The 19,649-nt window shown below is 38.1% G+C and overlaps 1 protein-coding gene and 1 long non-coding RNA gene across 4 annotated transcripts in view; both read left to right on the top strand.

Annotated features, from left to right (window-relative positions):
• VMP1 (vacuole membrane protein 1) overlaps positions 1–19,649 on the top strand; it is a 136,515-nt gene that overhangs the window by 41,385 nt on the left and 75,481 nt on the right. For all 3 annotated transcript variants that reach the window (XM_009236469.4, XM_054535180.2, NM_001132442.2), the window contains 1 exon segment: positions 16,473–16,640. In XM_009236469.4, the coding sequence (XP_009234744.1) occupies positions 16,473–16,640 (168 nt within the window).
• On the top strand, positions 2,185–8,189 carry LOC134760566 (uncharacterized). The gene is made up of 2 exons (XR_010138297.1): positions 2,185–6,366; positions 6,632–8,189. It is a non-coding gene; the product is annotated as an uncharacterized LOC134760566 (long non-coding RNA).

Here is a 19,649-nt window from a genome sequence, read left to right as displayed (position 1 = left end):
CTAGCTGTGTGATATTTGGCAAATTTCTTAACTTTTAAACCTCAGTCATTCAGCTGTAAATGGGAGTGATAATAATAGTACCCGTCTGATAAGACTGTTTTGAGGATTAATGAAATTACTTGTACAATTTTCAGCTCAGTACCTAGTAAATGCAAGGTATTCAATAAATGATTGCTGCTATTATAATTAGCAATATCACTATTCTTACTCTGATTTATTTTTGAAATGTAATAATTTTCAATTTATATGCTTTAGCTAGTCTTAACAAATTAGGAACATTTCCCACAATTGATTTCAGTACAGTGTTATAGAATAATTGAAAACCACTGATCCTTTCATTTCCAACAATGATGACTAGGCAATTTGGACCAACTCTCCCATAAAAGTTTCTTAAAAGAGTGGATAAATTTATTATTATTATTTTTTTTTTTTTTTGAGACAGAGTCTCACTCTGTCACCCAGGCTGGAGTGCAGTGGTGTGATCTCGGCTCACTGCAACCTCTGCTTCCTAGGTTCAAGTGTTTCTCCTGCCTCAGCCTCCCCAGTAGCTGGGATTACAGGCGCCCGCTACCAAGCCTGGCTATTTTTTTTTTTGTATTTTTATTAGAGACGGGGTTTCACCGTGTTGGTCAGGCTGGCCTTGAACTCCTGACCTCGTGATCCGCCTACCTCAGCCTCCCAAAGTGCTGGAATTACAGGCGTGAGCCACCACACCCAGCTGATAAATTTTTAAATATATATTTAAAGGTGAGTATATGTATATATGAGTATTTGTATATATGTTTAAAGAGAGTAAAAGAATTATAAGACCAAGATCTAAGTTATACAGGAAACTCAAAGAAGAAAGACTGGCCAAGGATAGGCCCTGATAAACCTGCAGGCTTTGAATTTGAACTCTAAAGGGCCGTACTTTAAAAGATGTGATGAACTAGATATAAATCAGCTTTCATGGGTACTGAAGCTCAAGTTAAATAATCTTTTTTTTTTTTTTTTGAGACAGAGTCTCGCTCTGTCACCCAAACTGGAGTGCAGTGGTGTGATCTCAGCTCACTGCAACCTCCACCTCCTGGGTTCAAGTGATTCTCATGTCTCAGCCTCCCAAGTAGGTGGGATTACAGGCATGTGCCACCACACCTGGCTAGTTTTTGTAGTTTTAGTAGAGACGGGGTTTCACCATGTTGGCCAGGCTGGTCTCGAATTCTGACCTCAATTGATCAGCCCCCCTCAGCCTCCCAAAGTGCTGCGATTACAGGCATGAGCCACCATGCCCTGCCTCAAGTTCAAATAATCTTATTATCTTCTTAGAACTGTAAGTGGCCCAGCCCGTCTACCCACTAGAAGCAAACTTGTCTGGAGGAAAGTAAAATCATCCTAGGTTTTACATTACCTCTACTTAACTTACTGTTGTATTCCAACTGTCTAGAACAGAGCCTAGTACTCAATAGGTGCTCAACAAATATATGTTGAATATATTAATGTAAAATAGAATCTTTGCAAAGCCTATGAGAGATAGAATAATTTGACTTCTTTTATTGGCAAAACAGTCTGTTCCTAACATCTGAGTCTTATTTGTGACAGTTGATGAAAAATGACCTAATCTATATATAGCTTTTTCTTAATTTGCATAAGTTTTATATTAAATATTAGTACATCGTTTTATTTCTCCAGCAAATAAGTGCATCTACTTCTTGCTGTGTAAACATTTTATTATGCTCTTTGCATTCAATTTACTTAAATTTAGACAAAAAATAGGTACAATGAATAATTTTTTTTTTTTTTGAGATGGAGTTTCACTCTTATTGCCCAGGCTGGAGTGCAGTGGTGCGAACTCGGCTCACTGCAATCTCTGCCTCCTGGGTTCAAGTGATTCTCCTGCCTCACACTCCCAAGTAGCTGAGATTATAGGTGTCCACCACCACACCCGGCTAATTTTTGTAGAAATGGGGTTTCACCATGTTGGCCAGGCTGGCCTCGACCTCCTGACCTCAGGTGATCCACCCACCTCGGCCTCCCAAAGTGCTGGGATTACAGGCATGAGCCACCACGCCCAGCCCACAATGAGTGATTTTTAAAATAATTTTATTCAACATATGCTAATATGCTTATGTCTCTGGTTTATCTTTATAGTGAGATATATTGTACTTTGAAATAAAGAATATTAAATAAATTAGAAATTAATAGCATTTGTAAACTGCATTTCCTCTGTTTTTAGTTCTTATGCAGGCATATTTTTGTTCATTCATTTGATATCTACCTTGAACAAATTTTGCCTGGCAAGTAGTGCAAGTTACAAATTTCATTCATTTACCTTATTTGAGTTTGTATGTAGATTAGGTGCAAAGAAGCTTCTGGGGCTGGCAGATTTTTCCAAGATAGCACCTTTTTTTTTTTTTTTTTTTTTTGGAGACGGAGTCTCGCTCTGTCGCCCAGGCTGGAGTGCAGTGGTGCAATCTTGGCTCACTGCAAGCTCCGCCTCCCGGGTTCACGCCATTCCCCTGCCTCAGCCTCCCGAGTAGCTGGGACGCCCGGCTAATTTTTTGTATTTTCAGTAGAGACGGGGTTTCACCGTGTTAGCCAGGATGGTCTTGATCTCCTGACCTCGTGATCGGCCAGGTAGCACCTTTTAAGCAGTCTTTTATTGCATATTAATTCCCCAAAATCCATTGACAGATTTATTTTAGTCTTAGCAAGCGTTCAGGTTACCTTTTAGAAGATCCGGTACATGAGCGATCAGGAATGCTTATTTATTCTCTCGTGTAGCGGAAATTATATCCAGAGTAAGAATAGTAAGTTAATGTTTGCATAAAGAGAACATAGCTGCTGTTGACCCCTTTGGTTCATCTCTATGCAGCCTGTTTTTGTGAGTCAAAATTTCTATCTTAATAATGGTCTAGACCGGGCGCGGTGGCTCATGCCTGTGATCCCAGCACTTTGGGAGGCTGTGGTGGGTGGATCACCTGAGGTCAGGAGTTTGAGACCAGCCTGGCCAACATAGTGAAACCCTGTCTCTACTAAAAATACAAAAATTAGCTGGGCGTGGTTGAGGGGGCACCTGTAATCCCAGATACTCAGGAGGCTGAGGCGAGATAATTGTTTGAACGGGAGAGGCGGAGGTTGTAGTGAGCCGAGATGGCGCCATTGCTCTCCAACCTGGGCAACAAGAGCAAAACTCCATCTCAAAAAAAAAAAAAAAAAGGTCTAACCTAGGGCTAGAGAGCATACTTTCTCTTTTTCATTTTCTTTTATCTTCGTTTCTTTTTTGAGACAGGGTTTCTCTCTGTTGCCAGGCTGGAGTACAGTGGCATGAATATGGCCCGCTGTAGCCTCAACCTCCTGGGCTCAAGAGATCCTCCCACCTCAGCCTCCCAAGTAGCTGGGACTACAGGTGCGCACCACTACACGCAGCTGTTTTTTTTTTAGGGGTAGAAACGGGGTCTCTCCATGTTGCCCAGGCTGGTCTCAAACTCCTCGGTTCAAGAGATCCTCTCGCCTCAGCCTCCTAAAGTGCTAGGATTACAGGCATGAGCCACTGTATCCGGCCTCACTTTTTCTGTAAAGGGTCAGATCCATAGCTATTTACACATCGTGGGCTATCCAGTCTCTGTGCAACTACTCAGATCTGTCACTGTAATGAGAAAGCAATCATAGACAGTACATAAATGAGTGAGCATTTATGAGAAATGAGAAATGCTCATAGACAGTACATAATGAGTACTGTAATGAGAAAGCAATCATAGACAGTACATAAATGAGTGAATGTGGCCGTTTTCTGGTAAAACTTTATTCATAAAAACAGGTAGCAGGCTGGATTTGGTCTGCAGTTTGTAGTGTGTTAACCCCTGCTCCAACTCATTGAATGACAGTAGTACACTGGAAGAGACATAGTGAGCCTGGGAGCCTTAATGAGAGAGCTAGCTGTCTTCTAAGGATTTTTGTATGATATCTGTGTATTTGGTTCACCCATTTGCCAAATAAGTACTATAATTTCTCTCTTCTTGATCAAGAAATAACAGGTTTCACATGATGCTTTAGCAAAGAATATAGTTGTGCATATATGAGTTGTATAAAAAAATTAAGAATAAAAAGAAAAAGCTTTTTATGAAGGGAAAAGCAGAAGAATTTCTTCTAAATGAGCTGTCTGATGACAGGAAGATTTGGTTCCAGTTTCATGTAACCATTGGTATGTTCAATTCCTCTTAAATACCAGATTTTACAAGATTGCAACCATTTTGAGGAATAAATAACTTATGGATTAAGTTTAGATGTCACGTGTAGGATGAACAGGTCTAAAGATCTAAGGTACCACTGTTGTAAAATTATAATGGATTAGGGATTTTTGTTAAGTAGATTTTTAGCTGTTCTTATTTTTAAAAAGCTATGTAAGATGATAGACATGTTAATTTGCTTTACTATAGTATAACCATTTTGTTATCTGTATGTATACTATAACAACATATTGTAAGCCTCAATTATGCACAATAAAATTTATTTCTAAAAAGCTTAGGCCAGGTGCAGTGGCTCGCACCTGTATTCCCAGCACTTTGGGAGGCCAAGGCAGGAGGATCACTTGAGGCTGGGAGTTCAAGACCATACCAGCCTGGTCAACCTAGTGGGACCCCGTCTCTACAAAAAAAAAATTTTAATTAGCCAGGTGTAGTGGCATGCTCCTGTAGTCCCAGCTACTCAGGTGGAGGTTGAGGCCAAGGTTGGAGAATCGCTTGAGCCAAAGGAGGTTATGATCGTGCCAGTGCACTCTAGCCTGGGCGACAGAATGAGACCCTGTCTCAAGAAAAAAAAAAGTTTAGATGTTGTACACAATTAGGAGAAGTGATGGGGTTATTTCAGTAGCCACCTTGTAATTATTTCCCACTAACAGAAATATGATTCATAATTCTGTAATTAACCAGGTTAACAAAAACAGCAACTTTGGTACTTGATTATGAGAAATGTATTTTGGACATGCTCCTTATATGCATGTACATTATGATTCATCAAGTTACAAGACAAAAAGATGATTAAAGAACCATTTGTAAACTGTATGTAACATTAAGGATTTATAAAGCCTGTTCTTAATAGCAAAGGAATCCATGGGCTACAATTTACTCTCCTATATAATGTGATGTATGTACAATTTTTGACACTAGATGGAGCAGTTTCCTGACAAAAGACTTCACAAAGCCCTATATCCCTTTCAATTAAGCCCAGCTTCTAGACGAAGAACTGTAAAGAGAAGAAAAACGATCGACAATCATTTTATAATTTAAAAACATACCCAAATATTTAGCTATAAGTAGAAGGCTGAATATATTTTACAATTTTTCTGTTTGCCATATATTTTAACCATTGGATTTTCTCATGTTTAAAGTGTTAGTTTTACTTTCTAGAAGCAGTTTGGAAGTAGAAAAGTTGGGAACTATTCAGTTACATTGTAGAATAGATCAGGTTTTATTAGAAGCTGTAACATCAAGGTGTTATCCTTTGAATGATATCTGTGAGCCATTTGTTTCATATGACCATTTTTATAGAAAAAAAGTACTTTTTCTTATAAATTAGATACAAAGAAAGTTGTGAGATATGTGCCCCTGTGTAAGATTCAGAGCCTGTTTCTGCTTTAAAGTTTGGGATTATTTCATTATTAAAATATGTGTTAAAAATTGTACATTTACCCTGAAGTGCAGGTCAATTGATGACTAAAAAGAAAACAAAAAAATTATACATTTAAAAAATCTGACATCTTAATTGCTTTTTCATATTTATGACCTCCTCTGTATATGGCACCCTAAGGAGGAAGTACTGTATAGTATTCTGCACTTTTTAAAAGCTGTTTTTTCCTTAGTATAGACATTTCTGATACTTTTTGACTCTTGGCTATTGCTAAAAGTAAATATTATTTGGAAAACTGCATTGATATGGGTTGAAATAAAATAGTGAAATAGTTTCAGTAAGTGAAATATTGTAGTAGTTAATACCGTAAAGTGGAATCATTCTTTTTTAAAAAAATTGTTAGCCAGCTTCTTCCCTATCAATTCAGCTTGACTTCTGACTATTGCTTTATTGCTCATTTGTCTATCCTCCTTTTAAGACAAAAAAGAAATTACCAAAAGTTAAGGCTCTGGTATGACTTGATACCAGACACTTATAACTATGGCTATAAGCATGCAGTGACTCAGTGCTGTTTCAGGAAGACCAACAGACCCTTCTTAGAAAAAAATCTATTTGCCTTTTGTTTGATGAAGGCATGAAAGCTCTTCTCCCTGTCTTCCCCTAAGGAATGACTCATATATTAACTCTGCTGAGCATCACCACATCAAAAGAAGAAACCAAGGTCTTCAGGACATCGGGCTGGGTTTTTGCCAAGGAAAAGGGGTATGCACAGACTGGGTAACTTCCTGCCCTTAAGTTTATTAATGTATGCTTAAATGAAAGCCAAGAAAATTTAGTTTAGCCTAAATTTGTTGTTGAGCATACATTTTAAACAATGTATACTAGCCCCCCCCCCTTTTTTTTAACAGCTCTCTCATAAATATGTAGTTAATTTCTCTTGAATACTTAAGTCAACTGTATGATCAAAAGTTGCTTGGGTCTAAAGAACAAAGGTGAAACATGCCTTCTTTTTCTTTTTTTTTTTTAGACGGAGACTCACTCTGTCGCCCAGGCTGGAGTGCAATGGCACGATCTTGGCTCACGGCAAACTCCTTCTCCCATGTTCAAGTGATTCTCCTGCCTCAGCCTCCTGAGTAGTTGGGACTACAATCATGCGCCACCACACCTGGCTAATTTTTTGTATTTTTAGTAGAGACGGGGGTTTCACAGTGTTGGCCAGGCTGGTCTCGAACTCCTGACCTCAAGTGATCCGCCCGCCTCAGCCTCCCAAACTGCTGGGATTACAGGCGTGAGCCACCACACCTGGCCAAACATGCCTTTTAGTATGGATTAATTCAATATAATAAAAATAGCTTCAAAGACAGTACCTTATGACTTGGAGCATGAACTAATACTGTAGAGTTCATATTTCTTTTGTTTTGGCCAGCCATTTTACATTTGCACTTTTATAGTATAATCTCATATTTCTACCCTATGACCTAGGTAACAGGCATTATTAGGCTTTTTGTTAAACAAAGGAGGAGATAGAAGTTACCAACAGTAATTTACCAACAGATTTAGAAAACTGAAATCCACATTAATGCATGCCCCGGTTACTGCTTTTTGACAGTTTGTTTCTTTGTTTTTTGTTTTGGTTTTTGGTTTTTTTTTGAAACACGGTCTTGCTCTGTCGCTCAGGCTGGAGTGCAGTGGCATGATCATAGCTCACTGCAACCTTGAACTCCTGGGCTCGAGTGGTCCTCCCATCTCAGCCTCCCAAGTAGCTGGGACTGCAGGCATATGCCACCACACTGGGCTAATATTTTTTCTTAGTAGAGACGGAATCTCACTGTGTTGTCCGGGCTAGTCTCGAACTCCTGGGCTCAAGTGATCCTGCTGCCTCGGCCTCTCAAAGTGTTAGGATTACAAGCATGAGACACGGTTCCCAGCCTGTACTGCATTTTGTTAAGAGAGACCAGAGGCATAACTTGGGACCTTCTTCACAAAAAGAATATAAACACTGGTTAAACTTGTCAGTGCCCATTGGGAATCGATATTTTACACTCTAGCCTTCTAGAATTATTTGCTGTAGACCATAACCTTGTTTTCTGACTCTAATGAGAAAAACAATGATTAAAAAAATTCTGAAGAGAATTCCTGTGTTTGCAAAAGGGTTTCTGAAGTCCGCTGAAAGAAAACAAAGGTTTTGCAAGTCATACAAACAACCATTTGTCATCTTTTTTTGTTTATTTATCACCCAGATATTCCTAATGAATCACATTCCAGACTAACCACTGACTGCTTTTGTTCCTCAGTGAAGAAGTGTGGCAAATAAATGTTTTCCCAGTGAATCAGCACAGGATTCTTGATTTTATTACCTTTGCCCTAAACTTTCCAGACAAAACTAATTGGAAATTTTGCCTTTGGGATCTCACTTGACTTCTGTGTATAGATGATGGATTAGGCTATGAATTGACATTACAGATGTTGTCCAAACAACTCCAGTCTTTAGGAATGTTTTATCAGTTCGAGGGAGCCGTCTAGAGTGGAAGAATGTCTGTCTGTCTGTTTTGTCTGCTTGCCTTCCTTAAAAATACTCAGACACACACTATGTGATGTTGTATTCTTCATCTTGGTTGATAAATATACTTGCCTAAATTAGGCTAATAATTAATATGAACATTTTAGGTCTTTCATTTTTAAAAGATATCTCTGTAAGAAAGGACCCTAAAGTAAACCCAACAGTATTCTGTCTCTGGTCTTTTGGATGGTATACTGTTTTTCTTGATGAAACATAGAAATGAGTATAACCTTTTCAATCCTTTAAATGCTACAAAGTGTGTGAAGAAGGTACAATTATAGTAAATCATGAGCCGCTATAGTATAAATCCAAAGAACTTGAAAAGTTCAAAATCCAGAAAATGTTTTACTTACTTAAAATTAAGCAGCAGTGTACATACTAGTTTATCATTTTACTAATATGATTTTTTCACAAATTCAAGTATGAATATATTCATCCCTTTCTTACTATGACCCTAATTAGTGTTTGTGGCACAAGGATTTCTTTCTCTGGGCTTAACATAGATACTATATTATTATCAGAAAACTACTTAAAACTCTTCACTACCACATTAGGATGGAGATGGGTAGATAGATAGATAGATAGATAGATAGATAGATAGATGTGGTTTTGTATGATTTTACCCTTCTAGGACAATTTTTTTTGAATTCTAAGTTTCTCTTAATTAGAAGAACTAGTAGTGTATTATTATTCTTGAAGCTAGAGTAAAAATTGATTACATAGAATTATCTCAGTTTGGTTTTTTTCTAATCACTAAAACTTTTCTAATCACTAAAACTCATGAAAGAATGTAAATCATGGAAATGTAACTTTTTAAACTTACGTAAAAAGAGTTTTTAAAAGATAAAATATCTTTTTCCACAGACAAATACCTACATCTGCTCTTACTAGAAATCTTACCCTTTCATCTAAGTATAGTTTGCTGTCACCCAGACATACTCTTGCCTGGCCAAGCACTACATCTTTTATCCTGGACAAGGCAAAATTATTCCATTACCAATCTTTGGAAAATATAATGTAATACAGCTCATGAGACTAGATATATGGAACTCTGAAATGAAGCAAATCCAGATGTCCAATATGTTGCAAATAACCAAGCTATCTTGTTGATTTGACTTCATCTGGAATAACTATACTGAGTTACCAAAAATAAAACAGACCTTTATTTGCCACTTTTCTTTTTTTTTTTTTTTTAAGACAGGGTCTCACTCTGTCGCCCAGGCTGGAGTGCAGTGGCGCGATCTCAGCTCACAGCAGCCTTGACCTCCCAGGCTCAAGCAGTCCTCCCACTTCACTGGGACTACAGGTGCACACCACCATACCCAGCTAATTTTTTTGTTTGTTTGTTTTGTTTTGTTTTGAGAGGGAGGGTCTCACCATGTTACCCAGGCTGGTCTCAAAACTCCTGGGGTCCAGTGAGTCTCCCACCTCAGCCTCCCAAAGTGCTGAGAATACAGACATGAGCCACCCTGCCTTGCCTGTTTGCCCCTTTAAGATGTACTCCCTGTATTGATCTTTACCTTGCCACATGTCACATCCTTTTAAATGTGTTCAGACTAATTTTATAGCACAGCATATGGTCTGTCTTGGCAAATATTCCATGTGTACTTGAAAATAATATATATTTGGCTCTTGCTGGGTGGTATTTTCTATGTTATTCAAATCTTCTGTGTCCATACAATTATCAGTGTAGTTGTTCTATCAATTAATGAAATATAGATGTTGAAGTTTTCAACTATGTATGTGCCAGGCATGGTGGCTCACCTCTAATCCGAGTGCTTTGGGAGGCCAAGGCAGGAGGATCCCTTGAACTGAGTTTGAGACCAGCCTGGACAACATAGGCAGACCCTGTCTCTACAAAAAATAGAAAAATTAGATAGAGCCAGGTGTGGTGGCTTACACCAGTAATCCCAGCACTTTGGAAGGCCTTGGTGGGAGAATCTCTTGAGCCCAGGAGTTTGAGACTAGCCTGGGCAACACAGGGGGACCCATCTCTAAAAATAACAAAAAAAAATTATCTGGGCCAGGTGCGCTGGCTCACACCTGTAATGCCAGCACTTTGGGAGGCGTTGGTAGGAGGATCCCCTGAGTCTAGGAGTTTAAGCAACATAGGGAGACCTGTCTACAAATAATGAAAAAAAATTAGCTGGGCTGGGCACTCTGGCTTACACCTGTAATCCCAGCACTTTGAGAGACTGAGGCGGGTAGATCACTTAGAGTTAGAGACCAGCCTGGGCAACAGGCAAAACCCCATCTCTACAAAAAATTAGCCAGGCGTGGTGGTGTACACCTGTAGTCCCAGCTACCCAGGAGGCTGGGGTGGGAAGATCACCGGAACTCGAGAGGTTGAGGCTGCAGTGAGCCAAGATCTTGCCACTGCACTCCAGTTTGGGTGATGGAATGAGATACCCTGTCTCAACAACAACAACAACAAAATTAGTTGGGTGTGGTATCTTGCACCTGCAGTCCCAGTTGGGTGGATCACCTGAGGTCAGGAGTTCAAAACCAGCCTGACCAACATGGTGAAAACCCATCTCTACCAAAAATACAAAAATTAGCTGGGTGTGGTGGCGGGTGCCTGTAACCCCAGCTACTTGGGAGGCTGAGGCAGGAGAATCGCTTGAACCCCAGAGGCAAAGATTGCAGTGAGCCAAGATCATGCCATTGCACTCCAGCCTGGGCAACAGAGTGAGACTCCGTCTCAAAAAAAATAAAATAAAATAAAGAAATTTCCAGCTATAATTGGGTATTTGTTCATTTCTCTGTTCTGTCAGTTTTTGCTTTATGTATTTTCACACTCTGTTATTGGGTGTATACACGTTTAGAATTGGTCTGACTTCCTGAGAATTAGACCTTTTATCATTTGTTCCTATGAATCTCTGTTAATATTCTTTGTCCTTAAATCTACTTTGTCTAATATCAATTTAGCTACTTTATCTTTTTTATGGATTTTTTAAATGGTTTTTCTTTTCCCATCTCTTTACTCTTTCTTTTCTGGGTTCTTAATATTTAAAGTGGGTTTCTTATAGACAGCGTATACTAATCCAGTGTGACAGTGTCTGCCTGAATTCATATGTTTGGTCCATTTGCAATTAATGTAGTTATCAATATGATTGGGTTTAAGTCTACCCTCAAACTGTTTGTCATATCTAATTTTTCATTCCTTTTTCTTTTTTCTCTGCCTTCTTTTGGACTGAGGGTTTTTTTGTTTGTTTGTTTGTTTGTTTTGTTTTGTTTTTTGGTGTTTTTGTTTTCTTTTTTTTGGTATTAAATTTATCTGCTTGTTTGTTCTACTTCTGTTAAAATTTTTAGTGGTGTAGCTAGGTGTAGTGATGCATGCCTGTGGTCCCAGCTACTCGGGAGGCTGAGGTAGAATCTCATGAGCCTGGGCAGTCAAGACTCCACTGAGCTGTGATCACACTACTGCCCTCCAGCCTGGGCAACAGGGTAGGACCCTTTCTCAAAAAAAAAAAAGAAAAAAAAATTAGTGGTTGTCCTAAGGTTTGCAATATGCTGCATTAACTTACAGGGTGAACAATGAAGTATTATTTTCTCATTTTGTATAAAATGTAACAAACTTATAATAGTGTTCTTCATTTCCTCCTCCCATAATTTATAATTTATGCTTTAGTTGTCATACATTTTACTTCTTGTATATTTTACTTCGTCATATGTCATAAACCCACAGTACTGTTTTGAAATATATTTTTTTGAAATATATTTTCCCAGCTCCCAGATTAACAGGTGTTTTTTTCTTTGACATTTTAAAGAAGTAATTCTGATGTCCTTTGGTTTGCATTATTTCTGATGAAAAGTCTGACCTATTTTTCCCTGTAGATAATGTTTTATTTTTATCTCCTCTATTGTTTTTAAGACTTTTCCTCTTATCATTGAATTATAACAATTTCATTATGACATGATTGTGATGATTTTTAGCAGTTTGATTACGTTTTATTTTCTATTTTCTTTTTTTGAGATGGCATCTTGCTCTGATGTCAGGCTGGAGTACAGTGGCGCAATCTCGGCTCACTGCAGTCTCCGCCTCCTGGGTTCAAGCCATTCCCTGCCTCAGCCTCCCGAGTAGCTGGGATTACAGGTGCGCACCACCATACCCAGCTAATTTTTGTATTTTTAGTAGGGATGGGGTTTCACCATGTTGGCCAGTATGGTCTCAATCTCCTGACCTCATGATCCACCCACCTTGGCCTCCCAAAGCGCTGGGATTACAGGCGTGAGCCACCATGCCCGGCCTATATGTTTTCTTTTCTTTTCTTTTTTGTGCTGGTGTGCAGTGGTGAGATCTCAGCTCACCGCACCCTCTGCCTCCTGGGTTCAAGCGATTCTCCTGCCCCAGCCTCCCCAGTAGCTGGAATTATAGGCACTTGCCACCACGCCTGGCTGATTTTTTGTATTTTTAGTAGAGACAGGTTTCACCATGTTGACCAGGCTAGTCTCGAACTCCTGACCTCATGATCCACCCACCTCGGCCTCCCAAAGTGCTGGGATTACAGGTGTGAGCCACCGCACCCAGCCCATGTGTTTTATTTTCTTTGTGTCAATCCTGACTGGATTTGTTCAGTTTCTTAAGTCTGCGGATTGATACTTTTCATCAAATCTGGATCTGTTTCTATTGAGCAATATTTCTTTTGGTTATGAGTTATAATTCGCTGCTTCGCATATCTAGTAATACTGAGTGCTAGTAATTTTTAATTGAATGCTAGATATGTAGTATTAAATTATTGATTGTATGGATTTTGTTTGTCTTCCACTATAGAACATTGATGTGGGGGCAGGGTGAAGGGGACAATTAAGTTACCTGTGGATCAGCTTGATCTTTTTAAGACTTGTTTTAAACTCTGTTAGGGTCAGACTAGATAGAGTAGCTTTCACCTTAGGACCAGAAGGAAAGGTGGTACCTACCCAGGCATGACCTTTCTGGGTTGAATGCTGAGTCTCTCTACTCTAGCTGGTTGATCACAAATGTTTCCCAGGCCTGTGTGAACTCTGGGAATTGGTCAGTTTACAAATCCCCAGTAATTGTTCTTTTCCCAGTAGTTCTTTGCCTGGACTTGTGGTCTCACCTTAGCATGCAATGCAGCTTTGTGTGCCAGAGTCTGAAGGGGACCCCGTGCAGATTTCTAGAGTTCCTTCTCTCTGTGTAGCTTTCTCTTTTCTGTTATACTGCCTCATAAATTCTGACTGCCTCAGCCTTCTTGAATCCTGAACTCGTGAACCCCAATCTCATTCTCAACTCGGCAGGAGCAACATGCTTTGTTTGGGCTCTTGCTCTTTTGACCATGGAATTTTTGGCAGGCATGGAATGTGTCTACAGACAAGAAGCCAGAGTCGATGTATGGTTTCTTCATTTTTATCCCTTCTCTTAGTAATCAAAGCCCTGTACTGCCTGTAGTACAATGTCTAAAAAGAATTGTCCCATATATTTTGTCCAGTTTTCTAATTGTTTGCTATAGAAATGAAAGTCTAGTATCCGTTACTTCATCTGGCCCTGAGGCAGAAAACCTTCAGCCATAGACCAGGATCCCTAACCCATGCTCCCACAAGAGTTGGAACCTGCTGCTCAGTAAATACATAAATTTTATATCCTGTGGCAGGTTTTATCCAGTTAGGCTTTTCAATTAATACTATAGCTGTTTGGGTCTTTACCCTCTTGTTTCTTTGTTTAGTATGGTTAAAAATGTGACTCATATTTGCTACATTGTAGTGAGACTTGTAGTTTTTAGAAAATATACTTTAAAAGTAGTTTGAATTATGTGTAACTTTTAAAACTTTTAATCAAAAATTTTTTTGTTTTTATTTGAATTTTTCACATAAACATATTTTTTCATTCAAATTGGTTATATTTAGAAACCATTAAGCTAAAATGTTGAATAGAACTTGTGAGGTTTCCTATCACTTAATATAGTTTAAACTATGAACAAAGGACAAGAAACTGAGTTGTTAATGTTCATTTTGTCTGGGAACCACCACATCTGCCTCAAAGGCTGAGTAATCATGACTTATTAGTGTGGTTATGGAAAATATATGTCAGTTTAGTTGAGTGAATGAACAGACTTCTTTAGAAGAAAGAATTCTCAAATCAGAGACTTGAAAAAACATCTCAAATCAGATTGTTGAAAATTTCCCTTTTCAGAATAACTAAAAATGAAAACTATAAAGAACTTTTATTTTATTGGATAATATGTTTAATCTGTTAGGATACATTTTTTATATTTCTGGAATGCAAATATAGCTTTTCCTTTCCTATATATCCCAGAAATCTCATTATTTTAGCTCCCAAGGCAATTTTATTTTTGTTCAGTTGAAATTCATTTCTAACTTTAGCTGTAGACTACCTGTAGCCAAAGAGGACAGCAACATGGGGACAGCATGGACAAACTCTTAAATTTTCTTCTTTTTCACTTATTGGCATTCATATGTCTCTTTTGTGTTTTCTAATAGTAAAGGTGGAAGTTACAGCTGATTTCTTCTTATTTTTTTAATTACGTCTGATAGCTATAATTGTATGAGGAGAAATGTTTCACAAACTATGCAGTTATTCTGAATATCACAAACTTTGGGGTTTTTTTGTAGTATCACAAAATAATTCTTTTTTCCCCTGAGTGTGAAATCTCTTGTGTGCACCTGGTGTTTAAAGAAATGATTGTAGATTTCATGGTTAATCATAAGTTTTCAAAAACCTAAGTAGTCAAAGTATTCTTTTCAAAATCTTATATAATTATTTTAATACTTTAATATTTCTGCATTTCCAAGAATTAAAAGTCCCCAAAAAGAGGAACAAAGGCTAAAACTTCACATCGATTTTTTTGATCCAGAAAAAACTATTAACTGATTTAGTGCCAAGGATTTCATTTTTTAAGTATTATTTTAACAGAAAATGCCTATTCTATTTAGAGATAAATATCACATATGTGTGAACAACTTTGTATATTAACATCAAACAAAATTTTATTATCTTGATAGGAGAATGTCTTAGTTTTATTTTTATCACTAGATTTTATGTACTTTGAACCACAGATTCTTTCATCAAGTGATCTTAAAATACTTTCTTATACACAGAGCCCACTTACTTTTCTGTGGGACTGACTCATTTATGAAAAATCATTGGAGAAATCTTTAATAGAAACCTTCAGATTCAGAAATACTTGCACAATATAGTTAGTAATAAAATCTCGTGTGTATATATGTAAATAATTTTATTCTACAAATAAAGTATTTCTCTTCATAATAGCTGATGGCTGCTAGTTACTGTATGCTAGAGGACATCTATCAACCTATGCTTAAGGGACCCAGGAATTTATATTTTAACCAACTCCCTAGTATGCAGACACCTCATCTTGTGCTTTTAGGAACCATTGTGTAAAACTCATTGATACTGGTTTCACAGTTACATTTTTGCTTTATGATCTCACTGGGAAAGGTTACATGAGGTGGTACATCACCAGCTGTTTTTAAGTAAGGACATAAAGTGATATTCTCAAATTGTGCCTAAAAGAACAGTGGCTCAGGAAGTTTTTTTTAATAAAAGGAATTATCTAACAAATGAGAAATATAGATAAATAAAATAAAAGTCAAGCAAGGAATTAGATCAGTGGTTGCCAGGGACTAGGACTTGAGGGAGGGAATTGGCCACAGAGGAACACAAGGGATTTTTTTTTATAAGGGATGGGGCCTTGTTCCATTGTCCAGACTGGAGTGCAGTGGCACAATCATAGCTCACTACAGCCTCTGACACCTGGGCTCAAGCAATCCTCCTGCCTCAGTCTCCTGAGTAGCTGGGACTACAGGCACATGCCACAATGTGTGGCTAATTTTTTAAATTTTTATAGAGATGAGGTCTTGCTTTGTAGCCCAGGCTGGTCTCGAACTCCTGGCTTCAAGCAGTCATCCTGGCTCAGCCTCCCAAAGTGGTGGGAATACAGGCGTGAGCTGCCGTGCCTGGCCAAGGGATCATTTTTGCAGTAATGGAAATGTTCTGTATCTTGATTGTTGTGGTTATATGGCTGAATATATTTGTCAAAGCTAATTGAAATGTAGACCTCAAATATGTGACTCATTATGTGTAAATTTTACCTCAATAAATCTGATTTTTTTTAAGTCAACCAGGAAGAGATTCTGGGAAGGATTATTTTCTTCATATTACTAACTGCATCTTGAAATTATTTAGAATTATTTTTGTTCTTTGAAAGCTAAGATTTTTCTTATACAGTAATTAATATACTTTTAAAATAACGTGTATTGATAATTTTTTAATAGCTCTCATCAGAAGTTTCTTGTATTTGTTTTATAGGGTCCACATATAGCCTCAGTTACATTAGCTGCTTATGAATGCAATTCAGTTAATTTTCCTGAACCACCCTATCCTGATCAGATTATTTGTCCAGATGAAGGGGGCACCGAAGGAACCATTTCTTTGTGGAGTATCATCTCAAAAGTTAGGATTGAAGCCTGCATGTGGGTAAGATATGCATTTTCATATTTGTTTAAAACTAACCTCACCATCTTGATAGTGTGTTGTACCTTATTGAAATGGAATCTAAACATACTCCTTGTCAATAAATGATTCAGTCAGTAACCAGCTACCTACTTCCAAGGCAAAAGAAACCTTTTAGAGCATCTCCTATTCGTGAATGGCATTGAGAAGAAAGGCATGAACCATATGTATCACAAAGCAACTGAGGCCAAGTAGACTCCAGCAGGGAAAGGGAGTACAGATGATGGAACTACAGTTGAGCCTTGAACGATGTGTGGGTTAGGGGTGCCAACCCCCTGTGCAGTAGGAAATCCACATATAACTTTAGACTCCCCAAAAACTTAACTACTAATAGCCTACTGTTGAATGGAAGCCTTAATGATAAATAGTAGATTAACACATATTTTGTATGTGTTAATATAGTATTGTATACTATATTACAAAGAAAATCATAAGGAAAAGGAAATATATTTATTATTAATTAAGTGGAAATGGATCATCATTTCCACTCCATTTTCATGTTGAAGAGGCTGAGGAGGAGGAGGAGGAGGGAAAGAAGGGGTTGGTCTTGCTGTCTTAGGGGTGGCAGAGGCAAAGGAGGTGGAGGAGGTAGATGGGGAGCCATGAGAGGCACACCCATTATCACTTGTACTGGCACAGTTCAAATCCATGTTGTTCAAGGGTCAACTGTATACTACATTATAAAATTTGTTCCAGTATTTCTATACCTGATAAGCTTTTAGAATTTATCTAAGAGTTATACAAAATATATATAAATATTAGATTGGTAATATATAGTTATATATAAATATTAGATTGGTAAATGTCATGTGTCTTTTTTTAATTTAAAATTTTACTTTTATTTATTTGGCAAATAAGAATTGTGTGTGTATATATATATGAATGCGTTTATTTAATTATATATTTATTTACTGAGACAAGGCCTTGCTCTGTTGCCCAGGCTGGAGTGCAGTGGCGCCATCTTGGCTCATTGCAGCTTCAACCTCCTGGGCTCAAGTGATCCTCCTGTATGTCTTACTTTTAGATTAAAATACTGTGTTCTGGCTGGGCCTGGTGGCCATCCCTGTAATCTCAGCACTTTGGGTGACCAAGGCAGGCAGATCACTTGAGGCCAGGAGTTCAAGATCAGCCTGGTCAACATGGTGAAATCCCACCTCTACTAAAAATACACAAATTAGCCAGGCGTGGTGGCGCATACCTGTAATCTCAGCTACTGGGGATGCTGAGGCATGAGAATTGCTTGAACCCAGGAAGTAGGGGTTGCAGTGAGCCGAGACCCGCCACCGCTCTCCAGCCTGGGCTACAAAGCGAGACTACATCTCAACAACAACAAGAAAATATTGTGTTCTTAGAGAGCTCATTTCATTTTCTGAGTTATTATAATGCTAACTAAAGTAAGGTCAGACATTTCTTAATATAAACCAAGCCTTATTATAGTGAACGTATCAGGCTGTATGATCGTATATGGCAATTTTACTTTCAGTTGTTCCAGTTATTCTTTTTGTGGTTTGCTTAAGTTTATTTTACAAAATTCTTTGGACAGCATGTTAAGTGGCAGATGGATTCTAATCCACACAATTTTTTTTTATGCCTAAATTTTTTTTTGCTTTTTTTTTTGAGACAGTCTTGCTCTGTCGCCCAGGCTGAAACGTGGTAGCACGATCTCGGCTCACTGCAACCTCCGTCTCCCAGGTTCAAGCAATTCTCCTGCCTCAGCCTCCCCAGTAACTGGGATTACAGGCACCCGCCACCATGCTCGGCTGATTTTTTTGTATTTTTAGTAGAGACGGGATTTCTCCATGTTGGGCAGGCTGGTCTCGAACTCCTGACTTCAGGTGATCCACCAGGCGTGAGCTACCTCACCCAGCCCTGTATGCCTAAATTTATTCAGGCATCCGTAGGAATAATTCATTGGTTAAAGATTTCTGTTACCATTTGAGTTTTTTTTTTAACTCATTGGAATTTGTTATGTTCCTGTAATTTTTTCCCACTAACAATTTCTTAGGAAATTAAAGATTATGGAACAGATCACTTACAAATCTTAACTCATTAAAATGAGCATGAATACCATACCCTCAGGAGAAGCAGAGTTTTGAAACACAGTTAAGTGTTAGCAATTATGTTTTGCTTTAAAAGAATTGTAAAGGAAATACCATAATGTTGAATTTGTTGAATATGAAAGACAGGAAAAATTGTCATGTTTCCTGTTGCTCTTTTATAAACACTGGAAACAAATTTATTATACTAGTTGCATATGCTTTATAAATTTGATGACATTAGTCTTTTGATGAAAAAAATGTTAGAATAACAGAAGATACTTGGAACATGCTAGAAAAGGGACTTTGTATGTAAATTTGTCTTTTTTTCTTAATATTATACTTTTGTTCTTTCAAAAATTATTTACATTGCTGGATTAACCTTAAGGCCAACAAATGAAAACCACTATCTCAGCTGGCCGCGATAACTGCCTCCTCCAAATTTCCGTAGTATATATTGTCTGTAGTGCATATTAGGCCTGGCTTTATACATGCTTTAAATTAGTTAATTTGTCTGGTATTGTGGCTTTCTTCCCCAAATAATATTTAGGATCGTAAAAAATATTAAATATACCTTAAATGTATTAGCATCACAGTAATCAGCATTAAGTTTTGCACATAGGGCTGGGCACGGTGGCTCACTCCTATAATCCTAGCACTATGGGAGGCCGAGGTAGGTGGATTTGAGACCAGCCTGGCCAACATGGTGAAACCCCATCTCTACTAAAAATACAAAAAATTAGCTGGGCATGGTGGCTCACACCTGTATTCTCAGTGACTTGGGAGGCTGAGGTAGGAGAATCACTTGAACCCGGGAGGCAGAGGTTGCAGTGAGCCAAGATTGCACCTCTGCACTTCAGCCTGTGCAACACAGCGAGACTCTCTCAAAAAAAAATTAATGTTTTTGAAAGAGTTTTGCATGTAGTATAGGAATGTC

Source organism: Pongo abelii, chromosome 19 (genome assembly GCF_028885655.2).
Source record: "Pongo abelii isolate AG06213 chromosome 19, NHGRI_mPonAbe1-v2.0_pri, whole genome shotgun sequence".
Taxonomy (NCBI): Eukaryota; Metazoa; Chordata; class Mammalia; order Primates; family Hominidae; genus Pongo; species Pongo abelii.
The sequence above is the reverse complement of the archived record's forward strand: the minus strand, read 5'-3'. Positions and strand labels throughout refer to the sequence as shown.